Source organism: Saccostrea echinata, unplaced genomic scaffold (assembly GCF_033153115.1).
Source record: "Saccostrea echinata isolate AGI-Se365-2 ecotype Australia unplaced genomic scaffold, CSIRO_AGI_Sech_v1 ptg000005l, whole genome shotgun sequence".
Classification (NCBI taxonomy): Eukaryota; Metazoa; Mollusca; class Bivalvia; order Ostreida; family Ostreidae; genus Saccostrea; species Saccostrea echinata.
The window spans coordinates 16,676,368-16,704,312 of NW_026889754.1; the positions used below are offsets into that span (position 1 = coordinate 16,676,368).

The window sequence follows — 27,945 nt, forward strand, 5'->3', positions numbered from 1 at the left end:
CACTCTCTACTCCCCTAAACTCCCTACCCTCTACTCCCCCTACTCCTTACTCTCTACTCTCATTACTCCTTATTCTATATCCCCTTATTCCTTACCATCAACTCCCTCATTCCTTACTCTTTACTCCCCTTACTCCTTACTCTCTATTCCTCTTACTCCGTACTCTTTAGTCCCTTACTCCTTACTCTCCACCCCTTTACTCCTTACCTTACCTTGACATGAGACCTTAAAAACCGAGGCCCCGTGTCACGGCAAGCGTTGGCACGATAAAGATCCCTCACTGCTCAATGGCCCTGAGTGCCTAGTGAAGGTAAAAAATTGAAGCTCTTCACCGGTATATGATGACCTCTTTATATGAGTGAAAAATTCTCAATGGGACGTAAAACAACATACAATCAATCAATCATTATTTTTCAAGGCCACAAGCGATGTAGATATTGATTCATTATTGCCATGAGTATGAAAATATATAAGAATGACATACAAAGGGTTTGGGGTTGTTATTGTCTTGGGTTAGGCTTAAAGAAAGGTGCTGTGTTAGGATGAAAGTTGGTAATTATGCTTTTAACAATCATGTTTCGATATCGACATGATGTCGTCAATATCGACGATATCGACAAAAGGGTCATCTTATTAATCGGAAAGTACAAATGCTCAAGTATGGCATGAAGAAATACAGAAAATATTGTCTTAAGTTAGGTTAAATGTAAGGTTTTTGAGTTAGGGTGAAAACTGGTATAGTATTATGTTTATAACAATCATGATTCAATATCGATTCAATATCGTCGATATCGACAACAAGTACAATCTTCGTAAGGTAAATTATTTAGACATAGACAAACACACACAGTAAAAGGGACGGTACTTACCAAGGGTTGAGCAAACATGATTCGATATCGAAGCGATATCGACGATATCGACACTACAGGGAAAGCTTTATTAGCGATAGTCTTTAAGTAAATCACGTGTTAAAAACACAATATTAAGGATGGAAATCATAACCTTTGAACAGTCATGATTCGATATCGGTACGATATCGTGGATATTGACTGTAAGGAAAACATCTTAAAACAGAAAGTATTCTTATATACACAAAAACTAGAGAAATATGATAGCAAACTATATAAAAACAATCTGTCGATATCGTAAGTACATAGTGTCTTGAACATAACTCAAAAAAAAAAATGAATGCAGTGGTAAGTTTAGATGTTGTTCATTACTCCAAATCTACACAGTTTAAAATTGTAAATTATTTTATTTTCTGGTATTGTAAGAGATTTCTTTTTTGTGTGATGTCACTGTAAGCATTTTCAGTACAAATTAGGCCCCGCCCATTGTTTTGTAGCCTCAACTGTGCTGCGAACGCAAATTATGCATTTCAGAAGCAACAAATGTACAAAAAAGTATTAGATTATATTTTTTACCTGTTGGACACGCAATAGCAGATATACAATAATATCACGATTGATCATGGTTTCCTTAGTTAAAATAGACAATCTGGCCAAAATCTTGTCAATGAGAATTTTGTTCAGAAATTAAATACCCTTGACCAAACTGAGTCCAAAAAAGGTAAATTCAATGAATTCAGTAAAAAGCAAAAATGTTTGAGATGAAATTTGGATCAATATCGGAGTTAAATTTCTGCAACGTTACTCAATATCAAATGACGTATAGTCCTGAAATAAACTGCAGTAAACTTTACTATCAAGGATAATTTAATAGAAAATGATAACTACTATTTGCTTTGATAACCTTAAAATTGTTCAGCACGCTTCTTTCATTACATTCTACATAGAAGCAGACATGACTATCTTGAAATCTAAGAGGCTATATCTACAATATTAAGGTACCAAACCATTTCTTTGATCTTTTTACAATATTGAGGCCTGTTTAATTTGATATTCTAAAATAATTTTCCCTCATAAACAGCTGCGCAAAGAAGCTGAAACTGGTAACAAATATTACATATTGAATCAAAATCACATTGCTAAGGTACATTGTTAACTTCCTTTTTTTTCTGAATTTCCAAAAAATAGTGATGAAAAATAAAATTCCAACTCTGATAAGTATTTATATAATCAAGGATATCCTGCATTCAACTATCAGATTAAAAGAGATTTCATTGAAAACTGAGCTGTGTCAAGAATTATTTAAATTTTCCTCGTCAAGTTTCCTGCTTTTAAGTATTTAATATTACTACTGGAATAAAAACATAACAGGAAAACAATCTTTTATTTATAGATCTTTTCTCCAGACTAATTGAGATAAAAATTTTATTTGGATGGGATAATGTTGTATTTTCCCTTTCGAATCAGTTTAATAACGTCTAATTCTAAAATAGAAATACACACCTTTATATATACTTTGTGGAGAAAAGTTATAGGACGTTTGCCCCTTCTTTCATAACAATGTAACGTAAATCAAAAGTTGCTAGCTGTCGATACAATATTTAAGTCCAGCAACTTTAAAATGTTCCTACGAATAAGTAAATTTGTAATAAATTCATACTTTCATACATAAACTGTTTTAGATTAAAATTGCTGTAGAACTCTTATATTTTACGCATCTTTTGGAAGATAATTGCTGGTGTCCTGGTGGCGCGGGTAAGTTAAGGCTACATCGAGATATTCTACCTACTTACTCAATATGACGTGAACTTTTGAGATAACAATGTGTTAAAATCTATATTTGGAATCATGCAAAATCTTAATATAAACAAAATATTGTCGTTTCTGGGGTGGTATAATTAGCTATGTTTTCGTCATGGGGTGAAGTACCAAACCAATAAAGTCATAACTATTGATCAATATTTGCAGAGTGAAAATGAAACGGAACAAGAATTCAGGTTAACAAACATATGAAATCAGAGTTTAGGAGCATTTAACATGAATATCGTGTGGGATTCATGCGGAATTAAAGCTTACAAATAAGGCATGCTGATTTATTTTACAATTTCTTCATATCAAGATGGGAGGCAGTGTTTTACAACCCAATCAGCCTTTCCTCTGTCGTTCGTAACAACAAAGATGCAAAAGTTCAACATTACGCAGCATACTTTAAAGTATAATTTTTGATTATATCGAAAGTTTTTATTCTATAGTATTTGGAATGCGCTATTAGAATCGGGTGTTTATGGGAATTGATGAATTTTTTTCGAACTTATGTACAAAATGTAAAAAGAATGGAAAGGTCTAATCCGAAAGTGTGATATAATTATTTCTATGGTAGGGGTGTATGCTCTAGCAGCACTTTTCATGGCCAAGAGATGATTTTACATAACTTTTTATACAAATAGAAATTTATTATCCCCGGGATAGAGTTGAACTTTTCACTTTTTCATTAAGGCATCTTTTTTTCTATTTATAGATGTCACATGATGACGTCCTGGTGGAGTGCTTCCTTAGACTCATTGAAGACTCATTCAAGTCTTTAAAATGGATATTGATAGTAAATGTTTTATCCATGACTTTTCCGATTTATCAATGTAACATTTTACAACAAAGAGGCCCATGGGCCACAATGGTCACCTGAGTATCTTTAAATTTGCTGTTCTTCACCTGATTCCCCCCTCCCCCTGTAACACCTATTGTGGTCCCGCTATACCCCTAGGGGTCATGATTTGAATAATTAAGAATAGATTTACACTACCCCAGGATGCTTCCAAATAAGTTTCAGCTTTTCTGACCCAGTGGTTCTTAAGAAGAAATTTTTTTAAATATTTTTTCTACACAATTCAATGTAAAACTTGGATTTCCTATTGTAGCCCCGCCCTACTCATGGGGGTCATGATTTGTACAATTTTGAATCTACACTACCCCAGGATGCTTCCACAAAAGCTTTAGCTTTTCTGACCCAGTGGTTCAGTAGTATATTTTTAACATTCTCCATGGAATTTATGTTAATACATGTATCACAAAGAACTAAAATATAAGGTTATAATTGTTATTTAAGGGGACAATTTTTTTCACATCACATGAGTGAATTATCCTAAACATTGGGTGTCAAATGTTCATATCAAATGATCTGCCTGAATTTTGACTCAAGGAAGAAATACTTTGTATTTTGAGGCTGCGCCGCGTAATAATACCACTGCTGACGAAAACATTCATAATTTATTTAAAGATAAAGCATTTGTCTTATAATTAATTTTGTAAATAGAAAAGACGGGATTTAATAAACGTGTAAAATTTCATTGATATGTAAAGCAGTTTAAATTTAAATTCTTGATAACCCATAGTATAGCCTAAAGCGAGTTACAAAATAAATATTCTATTAAAATGAAATTTTTCATGTTCTGATCAAAACACACAATTTCAAACGTATTAGTATTAATAATAAAAATAAAATAAAAGGGTCGTAAAATGTCTTTATTTGTATAATTGACTGGAAATCACTCATTTTCCTCTTCTAACAACTTAAGTCTATTCCTACATGTATCTCTTGAAACGTAAGGGGAGATAATTAATCAACTTTGATTAATGCCTTCCCAGTTAGCTGCTCGTATTACATTTACCTAAGAAAAAAATATTTGTTTAAACACGAATTGTTCTAAAGGTGCATATGACTGAATTATAGTGATACCATTGAAAACATTCTGAATATGAAGTCAATATAGAGAAATTATGCTGCATGTTCTAACAACATGCACAATGAATCTATATTATGTCGTAATCTTTGTACATATGAAATGTTATTTTAAACCAACATATACTTTTTGGGAGTTTTGTTTCTTTGCCTGTGTTAATATTTACTTAATGAGTATATTCAATCGCCAACACAAAAATACAATTATTTCCCTGATTTCAAGAGGAAAACACAGTAATCATTCAATCACTAAAAAATGGTACAAAATCTTAAAGATGCATAAAGCTGATTTTTTCCCTTTCAATCGATATTAGCTTTAGAGGCAATCCTTAATTAATATAAAAGACATAATAAATATAGTTTAAAAGATTTATTCTAAATTTATCAATGTTTATTGAAAATAAGAATAGAATTACATGCAACATCGTACTAAAATCTTTGAATCTTTACAGGTTCTCTCCATAACTATTCCAAGATTGTTCTAAATTTGTACACACACATATTATTTAGATTAACTGAAGCATGTAATTAGAATATAAAACAGACAGAATATTTTTTCATTTACATAAATATATAATTATGTACACAATTTGATATTAAATATTGCACTTCGAAGTTATTTACCCCCCCCCCCCAAAAAAAAAAAAAAGAAAAAAAAAAGATCTCGATGATGAAAAGAGAAACAATGTTATTCTTTATGTTTTAGTCTCGAACCATTTAACAAATATGCATGAGCAAATAAAAAAAATACGTACATATATATATATATATATATATATATATATATATATATATATATATATATATATATATATATATATATATATATATACTATTATAACTAAATTATAGACAAATTCCCGCATGATATCACACCTAATTGAGAAGTAAACATAAATGATAATGGGAGTGCTTAATAAAAAGACATGGTTACTACTGGTGTAAATAAAGATGTAAAAGAGAATCTCATAATGCATAACGGATGAGGATCATGATTTTTTTTAACTGCTATGCATTTACAGTGTACGTTAGGATACGACAGATAATATCTGGGCTTTCTTAGAAATCTGAATTGAATCTCTTAACTAATCAAAAGTCATAGTTTGTTATCAACCCAACATTAATGAGGTTACATCACTCTTTTAAAATTTTACTTTAATGTTTCTGATTTTCCAAACAAATCTTATTTTAAGTAAAATGCAAATCATTTCGGCTAACCTTGCCATGTAGAATTTAAAGTGACATCGTGACGAAAAAACGCAAACATGGACAAAAGTAGAATTTATGCATGACACATGCAAATTTTGTTCAGTTTTTGAAAGTTTTAGGTTTCAAAACCTAAAAAATCTACTTTAATGGAGAAAAATTAACCCAACACAAAAGTATTGCTTCACTTCTTCCTCTTTATTTTACGCATTTGCTTAAATTTGAAGAATTTACCATGGTTTCAATTCCATAGATAAGAATGTCAGATGACCAAGAATTTTTATACAATCATCAAAAAGGTGATCAGAACTTATTTCTCACTTCTGCTTGCTCCAGTTGAATGTTGTTTACAAGTTTCACGCTAAAAATAAAGGACGCGTGACTTTGTCATTGTGGACATTGACGATAAAAACAAAGCGATAGATACAACATTTGTTTTTTCCGGCACTTATATTTTGCAGCTTTTTTCTTGCTTTACAGTGCAGTTGAAATGCCAAAACGCTATATTCATATTTCCCATAATTTTTTTTGTTTTGTGATACAACTTACTTAAAATAAACACATGATTTTGACTCATTATGTAACTTTGATAAAAATCATATGTAAACTTGCTAATATTTTTTTAGAAAATGATAGTCATTAATACCAGGAAGAGTTGCCTGTCTATTTAGCGATTCAATGAAGCTTAAGAGACGAGTAGAGTCTATTTTGATCAGGCTTCAGCTCTTGATATTGATTATCTTGATGTCCACTGATATTCTGATAATCTGTCGGTGATTGTATTTGTTCAGTGTTCTCCGTTACGTCTTCGTATGTCGGAGAAGAAGGATTCTGATCATGTGCTTCTACAGTGACGTCATCAACGTCGTCATATTCTTTATTCGTGATTTTTAGATCGTGAGATGGCTGAGGTGGTTGAATCGAGTCTGTTTTAATTCCTTTGAAATAAGAAAAATATGTGATGTGAATATTCTTCTTAACAGAAGTGTTGATAAAAAATATATCAGTGGAAAATAAAGTGAATTAAGACCAGTTCTATGACTTGCCATTCTGAATAAACTCATGAACCTCAAGATTTTTATAGGTATTTTGAAGGAGATGTAACAATTTCACAGTATATATTCTTCTTTATAACAAACTTTTTTCTATGACACAACTAGGGTACAATTTTTCAGGACTGGTTGTTTCAAAGGATTCGTTTAAAGCATTTAAATCTCAGTTAATGTGCATATACTAATTAGGTATTTTCAATTTATGTACAATTGACTGTTTATTAGGTCTTTAAACCTATCTATGGAAAGCTTTCTTAAAATTATTCTGTTTATCTTTTTTCTGCTGTGATTATTTTGTTTCCAAAGATTAAGCGTTCATGATACTGGACCACTTGAAAGAATTTTGCAATTAACTAGCGTATTTTGAATTTTGACCCATCATGATGGGATTACTCCTTGCAGCGATAATTAAATCATCTCATCGTTACTCTTCAGAAACGTTACCCGTCAGAGAAAACAACCCTTCATCAATGTATCTGATATTAGAAGACTTTTAATATATTAAGTCTAAAAGATTCTTTGACCCTTTTCGGAAGTTATCATCTCTGTAAAGATTTGTTACTTCAGTTAAGTTTTAAAATTATGAAAAGATAACTCTTAGAGACATAGAACCAAATGTAATAGAGACTTCAACCTTTGACATTGAAAATAATTTTATACTTATTTTTCTTTTTCATTTCTTTCACTTTTTACCAAATGTTTTAGCTTGTTGTTACTTTCAAATGATCTTTTAAAATCATTTTCAAATTCTTCATGTATTTCAAAGCTCACAATTCTCACCTATTTTGCAGTGAATTCCCATTGCACGAAAACCCTTTCTATTGCTGCTACTCAGAAATCAAACAGCATAGAGACCTTAAACTAACTTCAAGCTTTCAATCTATTAAGTGAAAAAGGATCTGAAAACTAGCCCTATTTTTATATATTTAAGACAGAGAACTTTGAAAACGTAAGTTATACAAACATGGTACTAAATGCAATTTATTTCTGATCTTGAACCATGACTATGTCAATGTCAAAGGTCAGGCTCACTTGAATTTTCTTTTTTTTTTCTTTTTGATATTATACACATATATCCCTCAAAATACGAGATACCAAAGGGTCTGACACATTTGTTTCACATTTGGATATTTTACTAGAAAAAGACGTTAATGGTAACATAACAAATAAACTTACGTGATGACTTTAACTTTTCTATCGTCAACTTCCCTTATTTATTTAGCAACATACCCTTATCAATGTTATCAATTGCATTTTATAACTGTTGCATTATAACTAGATTGATTCGATACTCAAGAGCATTTCTAAAACAAGGCTAGCTATTGAAAAGAAAAGAAGAAAGATTTACCTCGATGAGAAGCAAACTTATAAATGCCAAAGTTTGTCAGCAACAAAACAGATAAACCAATGAGGACTCCAACTATAATCCAGGTCGTCCGAGCAGAGGCTTCTCTATAATCTGTACTTACACCTGTATTAACACCTGTAAAATTTTATTTGTCATATTAGTGAAATATATTTTTTGTTAAATATATTTCAGTTCATGCTGATATAACCCCAAAACCGTTGACTAAATTAACATTATTTCGATGGCAGTAAAGTCATGAACCAGATATAAATCTGGGTTCATAAAGCCAAGGGCGATTTCCTGGATATGAGAATCTATGAACAGGGCACAAAACACGGACCGTCGGAAATTCCACAGGTGAAATAGAAAATTCTAGGTTGATTGAGTCAAGGGTGTTTTACTGCAGAACGGCTTGAAATTATGCATAAAATCTTAATTTCCAATAATGCCTTCTGAATTTTAGAAAACATTTTTTTTTAAATCAAATGCTTCTTCCTGAGAATTTACACTAATGTCAATATAAATTTTATGATTTAATTATAAAAAGTGCAGATAGAGACATGGTTTTATGTTTTCAAAATTAGATTCAAAATTACCAACTCGATATTTTGCAAATATTTAGAAAAACTGCCTGTTATAATTAACAAAAACATTTTGATTACAATTATGCTTATCTTTTTTTTTCAAATCTGTATCCTTTTGTAACACAGTTAGATACGTTAAGCAAATTCAATGTATTTAAATATTACTTTGAGTATGATATGATTGAAAATGAGCTTAAGTATTTGTGAACTACCATTCTTAGATCATAAGTGCCATTTCAAAAATTTTATATTTATGATCCTTATAGTCATGCATATTGGGTACATAAACGACCAAATCAAAAGATTATTGCAGTGAATTAATATGTCGACGCGGAAACTAGTGTAACAAATCTGAAATTCTTATGCACAAATATGGTTATTCTTTGAAGGACGGAAAAGTACCAGCCTAGCCTAGAAAATTAGTGAGAATAACAAGATCAGTGACAGATAAGTATGGCTATTATCAAAAAAAGAAGAAAGAGTGGGGGGATGGAAATTAATCCTGAATCTGCTTCTTTCCAGAGAAAATTACGCAAAAATATGCTGCATGTTTTCGTACAACAACCATAAAATTGCGTTTAAATACGTTACAGATGTTTTTAAAAAATTTTTTTTTCATATAATATAAAACAATAGTGGACATGTGATTAATACGTCAGAATATGTTATTTAAAGCCATTTTCCTGACTTCATCTATCATAACATGTCGTAAATGATTAAACGTTATCATTTCGAAAATTAAAAATATCAAACCAGAACAACTATGACGTATTTATGCGTAAAATTATGAAACGTTAATATGGAATATATGATGAAAAGAAAATAAATTTTCGTTTTTACGCTGGATATAAAAAAGAGTTTTATTTATATATGTTTTATTACGTTGTTGTTGCCCTCCAGCACTCTTAGCTATGTTAGCCCGGGATTTTTTATACGTTTAATAACGTTGCTGTGTTGTTTTAGAAGAGGCTGAAATTCGGAATCTTAAGCAACTTTGGTAAAAATATTTAGAACAAAATATTTTCATTCTCACATTTCTTACCGAGCTATATCAAAACTGTTGAAAGAAATTAATTGTTAAAAAATCAGAGATTGACAGATAGAGACACTTAACTAGAACTAATGGGCAATCACACATCACTTCTGAGTTCGCCTTCCTGAACTTCGATCAGTGTTCTTCAAAATTTAAGTAAAACACGCTAATAACAAAGTGCCAAGGACTATTTTGCTTTGTTCTAACTATTTTGTAATATCCTTTACTTATAATTTTTTATAGCCACAAGAAATCAAAATGACTGGGTTGTTAGCGTCGATTTGTTAATATTGTGTCATCTATTAACTTATTTTGCTTTGGTGTCTTTTATTCGTAGTTTTCTTCATTAAATTTAAAGAATTTTTGTTTTCTGTACAAAGGAGGGATTACTTGGAAGCCTAATGATTACATTTCTTAGTTAATAATTGATAATGTTCGAATCCGACAGATCCTCTGCATATTATAATGCTATTCATATTTTTATAATGCTATTCATATTTTTAAATATGATTTACCTCCATCAATTTACATAAACGACCTGAAACCACTTGAGACCTCGATATGGTACATGTTAATACTTAACAAAGAAACAAAACTTATATTGCACTCTGCCCTTATAGTAGAATTATCCACTTACCCTAACTCAAATTACGTATAATGATGTAGATCACAATAAATTATTTGAAACAATAACCCTATTACAAAATTGACATACAATTATTACCTACCCACGATTACTTACCCAACTGATATTTCAAAAGCAAATTACTAATAACAATAATTACTGATGTGAGTGGTTACATAATATCTACACCTGGACGTTATGGTCTGAAATTGCAAAAAATCAAATTGAAAATGACTTCACATTTGATAAAGGAAGGTGGAGAGGTGGAGAAGAATTAAAAACCGCTTTCAAATTTCCCATGTTTCAAGCTACCGGTGTCCTAAAAGAAAGTGAGGACTCACCCACAATATTTCTGCGAAACAATTCCATTGGTTGCGTCTTCCGACATTCACTTAACAGGCTATATATGAAGTTGCTGTTAAAATTAAGCAGATGTAGCAAGAGCGATAACTTTTGTAATCCTTATAGAGTGACAGATACTTTACCAATTTACATAAAATATTTTAAGAAACCAAAAAGGGCTGGGACACAGATTTGAAGGTCATATTTCATCACTGACTTTCAGCTAGCATCCAACTGTACTCGTCAATTTACATAAAATATTTTAAGAAATCTAAAAGGGCTGGGACACAGATTTGAAGGTCATATTTCATCACTGACTTTCAGCTAGCATCCAGCTGTACTCGTCAATGCTGGTACCGTTCATCCATGACTGTACCTGCACACTAATGTCAAAGACGGAATGTTAGAGCAATATTTTCCCAATTGTTCAACCCAGTTAATATGATGGAAAGTCTGGATTGTTTCATCGTCTCAAGCCACGGTCCGAATTCCGCATATAGCTCTCTCCTACCCGTGGCTGCTTGATCAAATAAGTGTCGTAATCTTGAATATTTACGCCTCTAAATTGTGACGTCATGTTCAGCCAATGACAATATTTGTTTCCATCGCAATTGAAATCATCAATTGACATCAACAGTATACAATGAATGTTTCGTATACTGCGATTAGGTATTGAAAGGTCGCATCAAAGTTCATTATCCGAATATGCTTTACTTGCATTGGTCGATATTTTAATGAGCTACAAAATATTCAATCACGGTCAGAATGGGAGAGGATCGTACATTTTGTGCAACGATGGGATTGTTTTTGAATGAAAAATACCTCTTATGTAAATATGAAGGAAAAAAAGAAAGTAAATAAGAAATTCTGATTTCAAATAAATCTACTGTAAGGAAAACTGTTTTCTCCAAAAGGTAACTAACTGGTTTAGTGAACATATCGAGGAGGTATAGTTAAATTTACCTTAAGGCATAAAGAATAAAAAGAAAATTCTGCAACTTAAATTGCCTTTCTATAAAAGTCTCACTACATTAAAAAATATGCATGGAATTTATTTGCAGTTACCTGGTGAAAATCATGATTGATTAATTGATCGAATCAGTAGAGGTTTATGTCCCTTAAAGATTATTTCGCATATTAGGTACATGTATTACATATTTTATATATGATAGATACTTAAATCACTATAATATTTAAAAAAAGAACACAAATTTCCCGGAATAAAAATAAAAAAGGGGGGGGGACCAAAGGCCTCCAATGGGTCTCCATACTTCAAGATGTGCCAATACCACTCTGTATAATCCTGTTTTGTTGCCTTCATAGTAAACTATGAATCATGGAGGGCCTTGGGTTTGTACCACGCCCTCCCATTGTGTCCCCGGGAATTTTGTGTTCTTTTGTCGAATATTAAAATCTTTTAAGTATCAATCATATATACAGTACCCGCATCGTTATTCTTTACAGGATACACGATACGATAGGATACACGCACGATACGATAGGATAAACGCACGATACGATAGGATACACGCACGATAGGACAGGATACACGCACGATAGGATAAACGCAAAACACGATAAACGCAAAACACGATAAACGCAAAATACGATAAACGCAAAACACGATAGACCTGATAAACGATCTTCACGATAGGATAAACGCAAAACCTGATAGGATTGTTTCAAAATGCGAAACGTTTTTTTGACAAGACGAAAAGTTTTCTTTTTGATATACTATAGTATGATAATTTTAATTACTTACAAAGCCGCAAATCGAAATGATAAAACATTTTAAATTTATCATGATAAAACATTTGAAGTAATTATGCTTTGTAAAAGATATAGTGTTTTTGTCAATAAAATTGATCGTCATTAAATTCAAACTGTAATTATTTTAAGAATAATTATGATGGAAATTAGGCGATTTTTTTGTGTAATTATACAAATGTCGAAATTCCTTCGAATTGTTAAATTTGAATTTTGATTCCGTAGACAAGCGACGTTTTACACCCAAGTGCAATAAATTCACGAAATGCTATAAATATATTCATTATTTTAACAAATAAAACCTTATGAAATTCATAACAAACATTGATTATTTTTACGGAAAAACATGTAAAAAAAAAATGAAATATTTGGATTCAATATCTTTTGCTAGAAGTCTGCGAAGTATCCAAAATCGCCTTTAATAGTTTGTATTTAATAACTTAAATCTTACCAAAAAAAAAAAAAAAAAAAACTAGTGGGGGGGGGGGGGGAGAGATTGAAAAGTTATTGTTATAATTATTTTAAGGTTAATGCTTTCTCCTCCAAGTTTTTACGAATTTGATTTATATTTTATATAAATTAATTAATTTTTTTACGTTTTTAAATTGCTGAAATTGCTAGTTGCATTGAGACAGACCGTGCATGGACTGTGAATAATTAATCTCTCCTATATATAAATATATATGTCACACACATCCCGTGCACATAGAAATTATTTACATATTCCAAGTACATTCCAAGTACATACATTGTATATGTATAAATGAGGAAGGAGACATGCGAAAAAAATCGAATTAAATAAAATTGATGAACGTCACTAGATCTGTCATCATCTATTATCCGAAAAAATATCGCATTTCCATTCTTTTGTATTTATTTTGGTATTTTTATAGGCCTGTAAGATTAAGCTAGAAGGGAGCATGCAGTCGTATAAATAAAAAAAAAATGTTACAGTGTACCAGCATGTGTAGTATACAGTAGTAATATAATGCTTATATAATATTGCCTATCGACAATAATAATGTCCTAAGCCATTTTTGTTTGCTTTTCAAAACATTTCTTTTTAGACCCCACCCCCTCCCCCCGGCCGCCCCCAAAGAAATGATATTGCTTTCTTAGCGTGCTTGTGTTATAAGCATTTACAATAACAGAATCTGTATCTACTATAGATACGTGTAAACTAAGCTTACAATGTATATAAATATATTTATTGGGTACTTAAACTTTGTATTAAATAACATTGAATGGTTACGTACACTTGTTTACAACATATTAGAACACAAACACAAAAGTAAATAATAAATCAATTTTCCACAATTTGACAAGTGGATTTTCGGATTGAATAATTGTCAATTATTGCTATTAGACTTTGTAATATTTGTTACAAAACTTATCTTATATAGGACGACATCGGCAAAATTAGACAAAACTTTGTAAATTATGAAAGTCTTAACCCCATTTGAGGCACAGTCAGCGGGGAAGGGGGAGTCCATAACCCCCCCCCCCCCCCGAAAAAAAAATCCGATTCAAAAAGCCACAAAAAAATATATATATATTGACTTCTTCAATATAGTCACGTATTATACGCAATCGATAAACACGAATAAAATTAAATACAAGGTATTTACCAGTCTTGTATATCACCGCAGAACCGGGCGATTTTTTTTCCATGTGTCTTTGAGACGCCTTTACATGTAACAACGACAGACAACACAGAAAACCCTAAGATCCAGAAGTACCGCAAGCGCATTTTTTTTATTTGATCACACCAATCATGTTTATGACTGTAAACCTATAAAAATTACTTAAAAATATACAAATGAACTAAATCAACGGAGTTTGGAGGACAAACCTCTCCTATATTTTATTTGATTCAATTATTCAATTCTTAATCTGTAACGGAAGTGTACACTTACCAATTTTCTTAGTATAAAATCTTTAATTGTTAATTAAGTGTTGTTCATAAAAATTATGAACAATAACCAGAAAATAAGTAGATGCATTTCATTGAAACCCAGTAGGGTTCAAGGTGAATACTTGACACCAGGTGAGAGCTAGAGTTCAGGTATGTCTACGTTGAATACACATGGGCCGGTCGTGTAGGGGAAGGGGGGGGGGTCTTGACTTGACAAGAAGACAGTGTACTGATTAGGCAGGTACATGTAGGTGTCAGTTCTCTTGTCACGGGAGCGCTTCCACCTGTCACTAAGTTACGGTATATATTACTTCATCTCCGCGCCGAAGTAGGTAAGATGTATAATAAAAATTTGTGTGGTTTTGTTTGTTTATTTATTTATTTTTTACATCTTCTAAATTCAGTAGTTAAATATGAATGGCAAACATCTATATTATAATATATACTTATCAGAGAAAAATAATAATACAAAGGAACAACAAAACTTGCGCGCATAGAATTTATGTTTCCGTTATTGATAAAAAGGATAGCCTTAATAAAGATACTGATATTTTTTTATTCATAATTTATTTTTTGCACACATACCTAATGTTTTATGTTTCTATAATTATCAAAACAAAGTTAACAAAGGTCTCGCTTTTGTGACTCTGACTGTGTAAAGGGATTATAATATTTCTATCTTTGACAAAAATATTTCTTACATATCGACAAATTTAAAAAAAAAAATAACGAATGACTCAAATAGTAGATCGATTATTTCATGTACAAAAATAGAATTTGACTCTCGATTTATGCTCTCTGCTTGGTGACGGTACTTGACGTTTATTTATTTATTTATTTTCTTTAAAAAATATACCAGAGTTAGAGTATTAATTTCTCTTTTTGTTCAACAGTTAGATTAATCCTAAATAAATTAACAAAACGAAAGATGAACTCGAGATATCTCGGGTGTTTCTTTTCAAGGTAAAGATAAAAAAGCGAGGGTTTCCGAATGCACACGATAAACGCAAAACACGATGTAGCACGATAGAACCTGATAAACGATCTTCACGATAAACGCAAAACCTGATAAACGGAAAACACGATAGAAAACGCAAAACCTGATAAACGGAAAACACGATACGATAGGATACACGCACGATACGACAGGATACACGCACGATACGATAGGATAAACGCACGATAGGACACGATAGAATTGTAAAGAATAACGATGCGGGTACTGTATGTAATAAATATACTTAATTTAATGGTGAAATCATAGATCAAGATTATCATATGTAAACAGGCAAATACAATCATGGATACTGTAAGGAGCAGGTACAGCCGTGGATGTTGAATAACTGTATATACAAGACAGGTACAGCCGTGGATGTTGAATAACTGTATATACAAGACAGGTACAGTCATGGATGTTGTCAATTAGGCTCATGTAGAGTCATGGCTGTAAAATATTTAGAATTGTCAAGACAGGTACAGTCGTGGATGCTGTCAATTAGGCTCATGTAGAGTCATGGTTGTAAAATATCTAGAATTCTCAAGACAGGTACAGTCGTGGATGTTGTGCATCAGGCGCGGGTTCAGTCAGAGATACAGAATAAAGTCTGTATAAAGGACAGGTAGAGTCGTGGATGTTGTTAAGGACAGGTAGCGTCGTGGATGTTGTTATAGAGGACAGGTAGAGTCGTGGATGTTGTTAAGGACAGGTAGAGTCGTGGATGTTGTTAAGGACTGGTAGAGTCGTGGATGTTGTTAATTTGACACAGGTTCTGTCTTGAAGCAAACATAACTTCTTTTTTTTAACAAGACAGGTACAGTCATGAATGTTGTTAATCAAGCACAGGTACAGTCATGGATGGTTAATAACTTCTGTATACAAGACAGGTAGACTTATGAATATTGTCAATCAGACTCAGGTACAGTCATTGATGTTAAATATCTGGAGTTATCAAGACAGGTACAGTCATGGATGTTTTTATCAGGCACAAGTACAGTCGTCGATCTTGTTAATCATGTAAGGGTTCAGTCAAAATAATTTCTTTATAAAGACAGTTACAGTCGTGGATGATTTTAATCACAGTCCTGGATGTAAAACTCTAGAGATGTCAAAACAGGCACAGTCGTGGATGCTGTCAATCAGGAACAGGTACATTTGTGCTTGTAGAATAAAGTGTGTAAACAAATTAGGTTAAAACTCACTTGTTTGAACTAGCTTTTGACGGAGTGTAAATATTGTATTTTTAGTGATTTACTTAGAATATACAAAAGCACTATACTGGTTATAAGGTCTTTAAGGATTTTTTTGTGTTTTACTTGTAAGTACAGGTTCTTTAATTTTAAACGTTTCGATAGTTGTGATTTTTTATTAGTGATTTCTGCGCAATGTACAGTACACTAGCAATATTTTAAGGTCTTTTAATATATAAGGTCTTTTAGTTATCTTATATTTTTAAGCACATGCATATGTATTTTTAAGTATAGTAAAACTTGTTTATAACGAAGTCACTTGGACCTGTGAAATTGCTTCGCTATATCCGTAATTCGTTATATCTGCATAAGGAATTCGTTAAATTTATAAAGCTGGGGCTCCAAGAAAACTTCGCTATATCCGTGAATTCGGAATATCCGTGTTCCTACTAAACGAGTTTTACTGTAGTTTTTTCTCCATTTTGTATGCTTATGTATATTTTAATGTTAACTGACTTGAGTGTCTATATTATAATGCGCTAAAGAAATTTGTGTATTATATTGTAATGATTTGTATTGTAAGGATTTTTCTTCATTACACGATTATTAAGCGTATAAATGGTCAATTGATTGGTGTTAAGTAATGAAAATTCCAAGAAAAATCCAACAAAAAGCAAAAAGAACAACCTATTAATCAAATTTAACACTTATAATCTAGATGTTTAGATCTTTTAAAAAAGATACCACCTTCGGCGTGAATTGTTATATCAGCGAAGACTTTTCCTTTGTATTTCAGTGAGTAGGTTCCGAAAGATCTCCGATCAGGAACAGGAATGGTGCTGTTGATCCAATGTTTGTAGAAAACGTTATCTCTTTCTGAGACTTTAATCGATATAGACTCAAATGTCGGTCCTAACCAAACAAACCCTGATGTAGATGTGAGGGGATTCGCAACAACTGGTAAACTCACAACAACTTTAACATCCGGGCCACTTTTTGATCCATAGATGTTTTTCACTAAAGTGAATTCATCAAGGCGAGGTTCACCTACAATGCCATCATAGTATGTCGCTAATTAATTAAATCTATAAAAACATTAAAAGTTTGTATTAATGACAATAGATACGCAATTAGTGTTAGCAAACTTCTATATTCTATAACAACATATACGTACAGAGAACATTAACACTGAAGGACTGATTCCTTCTCCCAAACTCAGTGGATTTTCCGACACATTCGAAAGTACCTGTGTCAGAGCACTGAGCCATGTTTAATGTGTAGTTTAACCAATGATTTATAATGTGCATAAGGATCTGGTTCCCAGTGAGTCTGCGGAGGGTGACCTCTGGAGTAGGATTTCCATCGACAAAACACGACAGATGAACTGGATTTGTTTCATTAATGGTTAATGCATTTTTAGGTTTGCCATTCATATATACTCTTGAGTCCAATAAATCTGAAAAAAAAGAGTCCGATGAATATCAAGTGGTTACCGAATAAAAGATTTACAATTTAGCCGTAAGCTTACTTTTTTAAAGAATTATAGTTCAAGTCAGTGTTTGGTTAATTTTGAAAAGAAAATTTATTATTAAATCAACTCAATAGATCAAAGACATAAAGATACGTGATTGCTATAAACTTTAGATATCATTTTCCCGAGTGTTATAGTTTTTTTTAATGTTGAAAGTTTCAAATGCAGATAAGTACATGAAATGCAAAATGATTTTACTGTTTCTGTCAAAGACAGCCAAACAATTTCTTTTTTAGACACATCAAATTGGCAATCATATATGACAGTTATAATGCAGCAGATGACATACCAAATGTTTTTATCTAGATTCTAAACGATTGTTCTAAGAGTCATAACCATATACTTGCATAAGTTTAAAAATAGACGCTAAATTTAGATTATTTTTCCAATGATCTTATACCAGATATTTACATTTTGTTTTAAAGTAGATAATTTCACATTCATATAGGATATGCCATATTTTTATATATATCAGGTAAAATGAAGAATCAAATGAAACATTATTTAGTATCTTAAGGCTATAAATGTGTGATTGTAATCAGTGTTATGATAATGTTTTTTTTATAAGAACTAAAAGAACAGATGAAAAGTGGCCATGGGGGTGGTTTTAAGCTGTATCTTTACAATGTAGTAATGTTTTCCTTTTCAATACATGATTGCATCACCCACTTACACTGAACGTTCAACTTAATATTTGATACAGAGCGACCTTCACTTCCAGTAACTATACATCGAATCAATGTCATATTGACTCTGTTTGCTGTTTGCTGTGGTAATAGAGTTGAAGATATGCCAATGGATGATGCATTTCTATATTCGCCTAACGGACTTTTGTACTTCCATTGTACGGTACAAGGTGGATTACAATCAGCTGAACAGTTATACGGACCAAATGTTTTCCCTTCATGAACATCTAAACCCTCATCAGGCAGCTGTGGAATTATTGTTATACTCTCTGGACCATCTGTGAAGAGAATAAAATCGTTTCATTTCTATAAAACAATTGATTCTGTTTGGATAAAGGATTCTTTTGATAACTGCTTCACTAGAATCTGGAGTTCACTTGCACTTGGCAGCCGAACTACTTTGGCTGACTTTACACGTGTATTTCCCGCTCCCAGATTACTTTGGGATAGAAAAAAAAATATTTGTGTTTTCCATTATCTCCTTATGTCAAAGGTTATTTTGGGAAATCTTAAAATTTTGATCGACATACATAAGTGAGTGTAATTAAAGGAGGTTGTTTGTCGGACATCTGGTTTACACAGTATAGGAGGTTATTAGTTATCCAAGTTCAATCAAAGGCGTACGGGGATTTACCTCGAGTTTTATTCCGTACACCCTGGAGCAAAAGGTCGAAGGTCGTATGGAATACAACCCGGGCTAAATCCCCTGAAATTCTTTGGATTGGTGCTGGATAACGAATTTATTTCTTATTATTATTTCAAATTATATTATTCCTAATCCCAAGGATAATCATTGGTATTTCAAACTATCGACAATGTCTATTACGATATACAATGCATCGTGACATCATGTTAATTGCTTTTTTGTGATAGAGAAACTATGCATTGTGACTTCACGTTATTTATATCCTGTCCCCAACCGGGTGTACGGAAATTTACACCTGGCTTTCTAACCAATCAGATCTCGTATTACAAGCTACATAAGAAATAATCTTTCTTATATGTTAATTTCAAACATTTTAATACTTGGAGGAAACTCTGATCACTTGAATCGATAAAGGCGGCTGTAAATTCAAAACATTATTGAAATAATCAGTACTTGTTTATTTTCAAACATACTTTCTTTGCATTTTAATTTCCAATTCAAAAAAAAAAAAATCAATGTTTCACCGTTTATGTTAATGATTAAAAAGGTTAATCCATGACTCTGTTTCCCTAAATTGCATGTCATACACGTCAACGCTGCGTAAGTAATATGTTACTATTGCAATATCATTTATGTAAGTATCTGTTGATTAAACGCTGAGTTTATTATTTAAAACCAGGCTATTGTCAGGGTATGGATAATTATTTTGCGAGTCAGCGAACACTACAATCTTGTTTTCGTTGTTTGTTGATGGGGTACAATATTTATATCCTATTCCGTCTAATATTAAAATCATATAATAAGTATATAAGCATCACCTGCTCACCGTTCATACCCATCGCGGGTGTTTATGAAGTTTAAATATTCAGATTAACTATGGTGAGCATGTGATTTTAACCCATTCACTGCTTTTTAAAATCATGAAAATCTTTTAGAAAGATTTAAAAACATTTTCTTTATGGTACATATAATTAAAAGAAACACACAATTGCAATTTCATGTTTGCTGCTTATTTTAATTATAAAACTGAGTTCTACCCTATAACATATGACATGGTTCAACCAGGACCACATGTCTTGAATTTAAATCACACTAACATGAGTAGAGGTGTTTATAAAGAGGAGGGGCTATCCCTTGTTTGTGTAGTTATAATTTGTTAAAATTTTAAAGAAACACAAGAAGGAATGAGTCCTTTCAGTTAAAACTCAAAAGGTCTTTCAACGGCTTCTCTCCGTCACGGTAGCTCAGTCGGTAGAGCGATCGCTCCATGATCGGAAGGTCGTGTGTTTGAATCACGGCCTCGACTGACCTAACGCGGGTATGTTACTTGGCTACACCCAGAGATATCCTACTTGCTTTCACAATATGACGTCATAGTAAGCTGTATGACGTGAACTATAGAAATAATGATTTCTTAATATCTATCTTTAAAGTTTAATTTCAGGTCCAAGAAAAGAATGGAATCATTCAAAACATAACATAAACTAAATCTTGTCGTTTTTGGGTGGTATAAATAGCTAATTATTTAGCACGGGGGTTAAATACCAAACCCATGACGTCATAACTATTGATCAAATATTTGCCGAGTGAAATGAGAATTCATGTAAACAAATATATGAAATGGGAGTTTTAAGGCATATACCATGAACGTTATGTGTGATTCATAAGGAATTAAAGATTAAGAATCAGGTACGCTGATATATTCTTATCATGTTTTCTTATAATGAACATAGTCAGTGCTTTGAAATCCCGATCAGCCGTTCCCCTGTCGTTCCATAACAACAAAGATGCAAAAGTTCAACACTACGCTGCATACTTTGAAATATAATTTTTGTTTTTATCGAAAGCTTGTATTCTATAGTACTTGGAAAGTGCTGCTAGAATCGTGTGGTTAACATGAATTGATCAAAATTCCTTGATCGTATGTATAAAATGTAAAAAATTTGGTAAGGTTTCATGCAAAACTTTGGAATATTTTTTTTCTGTGTCAGGAGAGTAGGATTCTAGCAGCACTTTTCATGGCCCAGTGATGTTTTTACATTATTTTCACTAAAAGAAATGAATTATCTCCGGGGTAGTGTTGAACTTTTCACTTTTTCATTAAGGCATTTTTCTATTTATAGACGTCACGTGATGACGTCGTAGTTGAGTGCTTCTTTCAGCCTAAGACTCAATGACGTCTATACAATGGATAATAATAGTAAATGTTTTATCTATGGTTTTTCCGATTTATCAATGTTACATTTTACGAAAAAAGTCTAAATTCGCCGAAATATGATCTGGGTACTGCCTTAACATACCTGCGAAGTCGATAAAAAAATAGTTAGCAACTGTTCTTTCGCCAAGCGCTCGGCACTTTGAAGTGAAAGCTGCAGGTCCTTCTGATGAGACCTTAAGTCATTTAGTCACTGCATGGCAAATACATTTCAGTGACCTTTCAGGTACATTTCTGTCACAATTCAGCGGACACATCTCAATTATCCCTCAGTATCCTTACTGTGTTGTTTATTATCATTATTGTTGAAAACGTACATGTTAAATCATTGGTACAACTTAATTATACATGTAACTATGATTCTGTTAACTTTTTTTGGTGTGAGTAAATTACAATGTTACGGACTTCCTGTTGACCTTCTTGACCAGTCCTGATATGGCTATTTCTGTACTTGGAAACTTAAAACATCAGGTATTTTTAGTGCCTAAACGTCTTTCTCTTGTAAAATATCCAATATGACTCTGTGGTCCATTATTTCAAGTTCACTGGGGTGTATCGAATCGACATATGAATGGAAGCAACTACTATTAATTGATAATGTGTTGTCGATATATCTAAATGTCGAGATGAAGTCCAAAGTAGGTGTTTTCTTCTTCTCAAGCAGAAATTTTTGAATAAATTCTGCTTCAAATGAATACAAAAACAGATCAAACCATGTTTCATGAACAGTGTAAAAACTTTAGGGAAAAGTGGACAGAGCATTGAACGAAGTAGAGAATGTTTTGGTAACTTTAGGCTCGTGTGTAGGAGAATTCAGAAAAATACGGGAAGTAAACCTTTACTCAAAGTAAAATTGAAAGAATTTTGTATTTTTGTGACATGTAACCGAGCGGATATTACAAAAATAATCAAATGTATTTAGAAAAACATTATTCCTCAATTTAGAAAGAGTTTCGTGCTAAAAAAAAAAAAGGATTCGTGGGAAAGCTCAGATCGCTTCTGAGACCTAACAATGAGAAATTATTTACAACAAAAAACCTATGGGACGGGGTAATAATCAAAGCCTCAGTTTATAATTGTGTCCGCATAGGTCTATTAATAATGGTCTCAAATATGTCTTAACTGCTGGCTCACCTATGTATAAACTTAAATGTAAGATAGGGAAGGAAAGAATTGTTCAGTCACGTCTAATCGTTTTCTTAACTTATCCTAAGTTTACCTCAGCGGCTCGACTTCTCCACTCGACTGTCCTACTGACTCTGTGTTACAGCTCTGAGAAGACAGCAGTTTTATACTTTCCCTATTAGCATACTCGATTCTCATTGGCTGATGGCTAAGGGTAATCTTCTCTTTGCTAGAGAGCTCCTAATTACTAACTAGAGTTATATCTGATCATCACATTTTCTCAGAAGACTATAAGAAAAAGCTTGATTCTCAAAACACTGAAGAAGGTCGAAATATGTGGAAAGACTGACATGTTTATTTTAAGGAGGGATTCTTTACTGGTTTTTAACTAAATGAAATTTTCAAATTTAAGTTTGCTTATATGACTTAAATATTTAGATGTTATGGATCCAAAACAATCATATTTTTATTTCATTTTCATGATTGTACAACTTTACATGAAATGGTTATATGGATTTGAAATCCAGCAAGGACTTTATTTTCGGCGGAACAGCTGTGTAAGAAAATATCTCCCTTTATGCTTCTTAAAATAACTACCGAACAATCAATTTCGAAATATATTTTTACACAATCAAAAACTTAAAGAAATTTTCTGAAGTGACTGAAATTAATAACTATGGACTTCAGTTTAAATTATGTCAAATAAATTTGATTTTCTAAACAAATTACAAACTTGTGAGCTTTTAAAAGCTTCCAATCTAAGAACAGATGTATGCAAAAATTCAAATTTTTTTCTCGCACTAAACGGTCAAACTTTTTGTTTTTACATCAGCTTGTATCTTATGTGAATACTTCACTATAATAATGAAGATAAACAAAAAAAAAATTTAAATCATACATAAAGATCTAATATCCCCCCAATTTAAGAAAAAAGAAGAAATTCGGATTAGCCAATATCAATTTTAATTAAATTAGTTACCGGGGGTATCTAAATTTAGGAGCATATTCAGATAAATCCTATATGGTAAGATCCTTTATGTAAAAAGAAAAAAAAACATTTAGCCTTTTGAAATAGAAGTAGGCATTTCATGATTGGCATCATTAAAATTTCATTTTTAATGTCAAGGGAAAAAAAACTAATGACCTTTTCCTGACCTTGTGCCTAAAATAAAATTAAAAAAATGAGAAGAATCCCTCCATTCAAAAGTGAAAAAAAAATCAAGTAATGAACGTTTGACTACAAAATGTTTTATTACTAGAAACATTATCTCATGTATAAATTTAAAGCAGACTTCGAAGAGCTAAAGCACAAACGAGAATTTATTTAAAAGGAGTGCAAACTTTTAAAAGAAAAGACACAAATTTAAACAAAAATAAGCATTGTTCGCCAAAAAAAGAGGAAATTCTCTCAGCAGAAGCATAACTATCAGAAGAACAACAATAGATCTTCCGGTTTCTACGACTGCTCACGGTAGCTCAGTCGGTAGAGCGCTCGCTCCGTGATCGGGAGGTCGTGACTTCGAACTTTGGCCGCCACTGACCTAAGTCGATAAAAATGGGTAGCAACTGTTCCTCCGCCATGTGCTTGGCATTTTGAAGTGAAAGTTGCGGGTCTTTCGAATAAGGCCTTAAAAAACGAGGCCCCGTGTCACGGCAGGCGTTGGCACGATAAAGATCCCTCACTGCCCAATGGCCCTGAGTGCCGAGTAAAGGTCAAAATTTGAAGTTCTTCACCGGTATATGGTGACTTCTCTATATGAGTAAAAAATTCTCGAATGGGACGTAAAACAACACACAATCAATCAATCGATCCGGTTTCTACAAAAGAACAATTGACCAGTGCTTATTTAATGAACCATAATTCACAATTTACTGGTATTGACAATGTTCAATAAAACCAACCAAGCTTTGAACAGAATCCATCAAACACGATAACAACCACCCATCAGTTTTATAATCCTGCAAGTACCTTTAAACTTCCTGTCTTTCAAACCTCAGCAGTGTATGTCCCTCTAAATTCTGTGCCGCAAATGTTTATTGCTTCAAATCCAGCGCCAACGTTTTTAAATGGCTAATCCACTGGGTTCCCTTCTTCTTAGCTATTTCATCTTCTCTATGGAGTTCTTCCAATAGTTACCAAGCTACCAATATCTCCAACATCCCCAATTTTCATTCTCAGTCAATTTCATCCTTGAAATATGTAAAAAGCGTGATGACCTAGGACTTATCAAACCCACAGGTTGCAGACAGAAAACCTAGAACAACTGGTACAGTGTAATGTCACTTCTCGTTAAGCTGAAATTTCGACACGAACTCTGGCAACTCATGTCCCAATGCACAGCACTGTACATACACTGAATAAATGCCGTGACTTAAAAAAAGTTCACTGCAAAAGCGTCAAAAGATTCCCATAGTGTCAGAACAGCATCAAAGTCAAGGCAAATGGCGATAACATATTCTTTCTAACACCATTTGACAACAAGACTGGACTTTTTGTTGATGACTTGAAATTTCTCACTCTCATGGATGAAGAGTTTCATAAAGATGGCGAAGGCTATTGATCTGCACCGCTCCCTTTTAAAGATTCTATGCCATCGATGCTTAACTATTATTCACAGGGTTGCTAACGTGAACTGATCTTCAACACAAGTCTGCAGAGAAAACTTCATAAAAGAGCTTTTTCAAAACACTTTTGCATTCATGTTGAAAGTCTTATCAAGTGGCGCAGCCGAAGTTTCACCGTGCAATATACCCTGGTAATGCCTGGTATTTACCTCTTTTTTGAGTGTACAATTCTAAAAGCCAAATCAAATGCGAAGAGTTTTTGATTCATCTGCTGTGTACAAGAATAACAAGTTTAACATTGTGTTAATGTCTTGACCAGACTTATCAAACAACTTTGTAGGAATCCTCATGCGTTTTCATGAGATTGCATTAGTGATTAGTGGTGACATTCAGCAGATATCTTATTCACTCCGTGTGCATGAAAAACACCATGATTATCTCAGGTTCTGCTGGTATAAAGGTAATGACTTTCAAAAGAATTGATACGTACGAAAACTCAGATATTGGAAATGCACCATCTCCAGATATGTCAACTTATGAACTTCATAAAGTATCAGTTCTCACTGAAAGTGATGTTCGTAAATTTGTTTACAACTACTGTTACGTTGATGATGGACTTACCTCCCTTCCCACTGAAGCTGAAACAGTGATGGTTATGAAGAAGGAAATATTCGTCTTCATCTTCTCAAACAAAGTGTAAATGTGATGAAACCATTCCCTGCAGAAGACCTAGGAAGTGACATAAAAAACTGAAACACTGTGCAAACATGTGTAACTTACCTGTTCAACACAAATTTAGGAATGCAGTGGAACAAACAGTGATATGTTTTTGCTTAAAATCTCTCATACAGAGAAACCGTGTATTTGAAGAGGTCTTTTATCTACACCGAACAGTGTGTTTGGTCCAGTTGCATCGTGAACTTGTACCTCCTGGATGTGACTTTGGGAGGAACACGTGAAAGAATGGCAAAACTGGCTTGGTTCTTTACTCTCTGTCAACAACTATAGAGCTCCTAGAATGATCGTATCTTCCTCAAATGTCAGGCACAATGCTTGGATGTATGTCCAAGTGTTCTCTATGCATTAAAACATCCAGCTGCTGCCCTTGCATATATCCAAGTCATTGACAAATCAAGGGAAGTTTCTATTGAAAATCCTTATGGGAAATACAAAACTGGCACACCTTAAAGATTCCAAGATTAAATTATGTGCTAATGTGCTGACCACATAGATAGGAGAAGTACTTTGTGATTATTTGAACATTCCAAAAGATCAGTTTCATTACTACACTGATAAAAGAATTGTCCTGGGATACATTTGCAATATTAACCTCAGATTTCTTGTGTATGTTTCAAACCGTGTTCAAAAAAAAATCAAAAAGTCTCATCTCCATCTTAGTTGTCCTATGTCACAACAGATAAAAAAGCAGATATAGCGACAAGATATCCACATAAGGCATTGCCTATATCTCTACAAAACTGAGTAACTGGAACTATCAGTTGAGAATATTTTAGAGAAAACTGAGACTTTCATGGACTTTCATAGAAACGGAAAGTGACAATAAAAATTATCAGGAAATTGTTTCTTGCTAAACTCGAATTTCATCAAATATCAGCTTAGATTTCAGACGTAAAATATATGTTAGTCAGATTGACATCATTTTTGGTCTAGTGTTATTCTTGATAATGATTGGATTACCTTCATTAACTGTGCTTACAGGAAGTGATCCATAAATCGGACGGAAGACCAATTCGTTGCTTTGCAAGGAGCTTTGCTCTAGTTATTGTTTTTTCTTACCGAATTTGTACAAGGAATTTTTCGAAAACGGCTCATAGATTATTATTATTAAAATTTCAGAACTAATGTTCCATCTCTTGAAACTAATGCGTTTATTTCTGTTTTGATGACGTCACTTTCGGTCCGGAGATATCGAAGGTCTTATGATTTTAATTTTGAAAAGTTGTTCTGTCCGCCAATTTTTTTTCATTAAAGACTCTTGATAGAAACAATAAATTGTCAGGAATTGTAGAGTTATGCGTGTGAATGTGTAAAAGACATTTTACAGGAAATGTCGCATGTTAGAGCTTGCTATGGTCCGAAAATAGGCATATCAAAAATTTAATTTTATGAACACTTTTCTCAAGAATATCTCTTGACAGTAAATAAATTTCTAACATATATTAAACAATAAATTTGAGCAATAACACGATCGTTCAGCTGATATCAACGAAAAAGGACTGGTTCCTAAAATAAAGGATTAAGAAGGGCTGTCAGTTTTTCTTAATGTTTTAAAACTATTATTTTTTTAATATATTATTGAAGCACAATTATTCAGAAAAACAAGTAACAGCTAGGAAGATCATCAAAAGTAGACAAATGCCGTTAATTCTGGCAAAGTGAATATGTTCAGAAATTGCATAATTTTGCAGTTATCGCCACGTTTTTCGGTGAATTTAGTCACCGAAAGCGTACAACCTTATTTTTCGTTGATTGACGTCGCTTGCTGTCAAACTAGAAGACATCAGATATGGAAG

General features: G+C 32.7%; 1 protein-coding gene across 1 annotated transcript in view; it reads right to left on the minus strand.

Annotated features, from left to right (window-relative positions):
- LOC133179724 (uncharacterized) overlaps window positions 1–24,427 on the minus strand; it is a 129,661-nt gene extending 105,234 nt beyond the window's left edge. Inside the window, exons 1-3 of the mRNA XM_061314418.1 lie at window positions 24,388–24,427; window positions 18,848–19,138; window positions 17,818–18,099 (exon numbers count right to left, since the gene is read on the minus strand). Coding sequence (XP_061170402.1) covers window positions 17,818–18,099; window positions 18,848–19,138; window positions 24,388–24,427 — 613 coding nt within the window. The remainder of the gene's footprint in view (window positions 1–17,817; window positions 18,100–18,847; window positions 19,139–24,387) is intronic.
- Window positions 24,428–27,945: the final 3,518 nt, after the last annotated feature.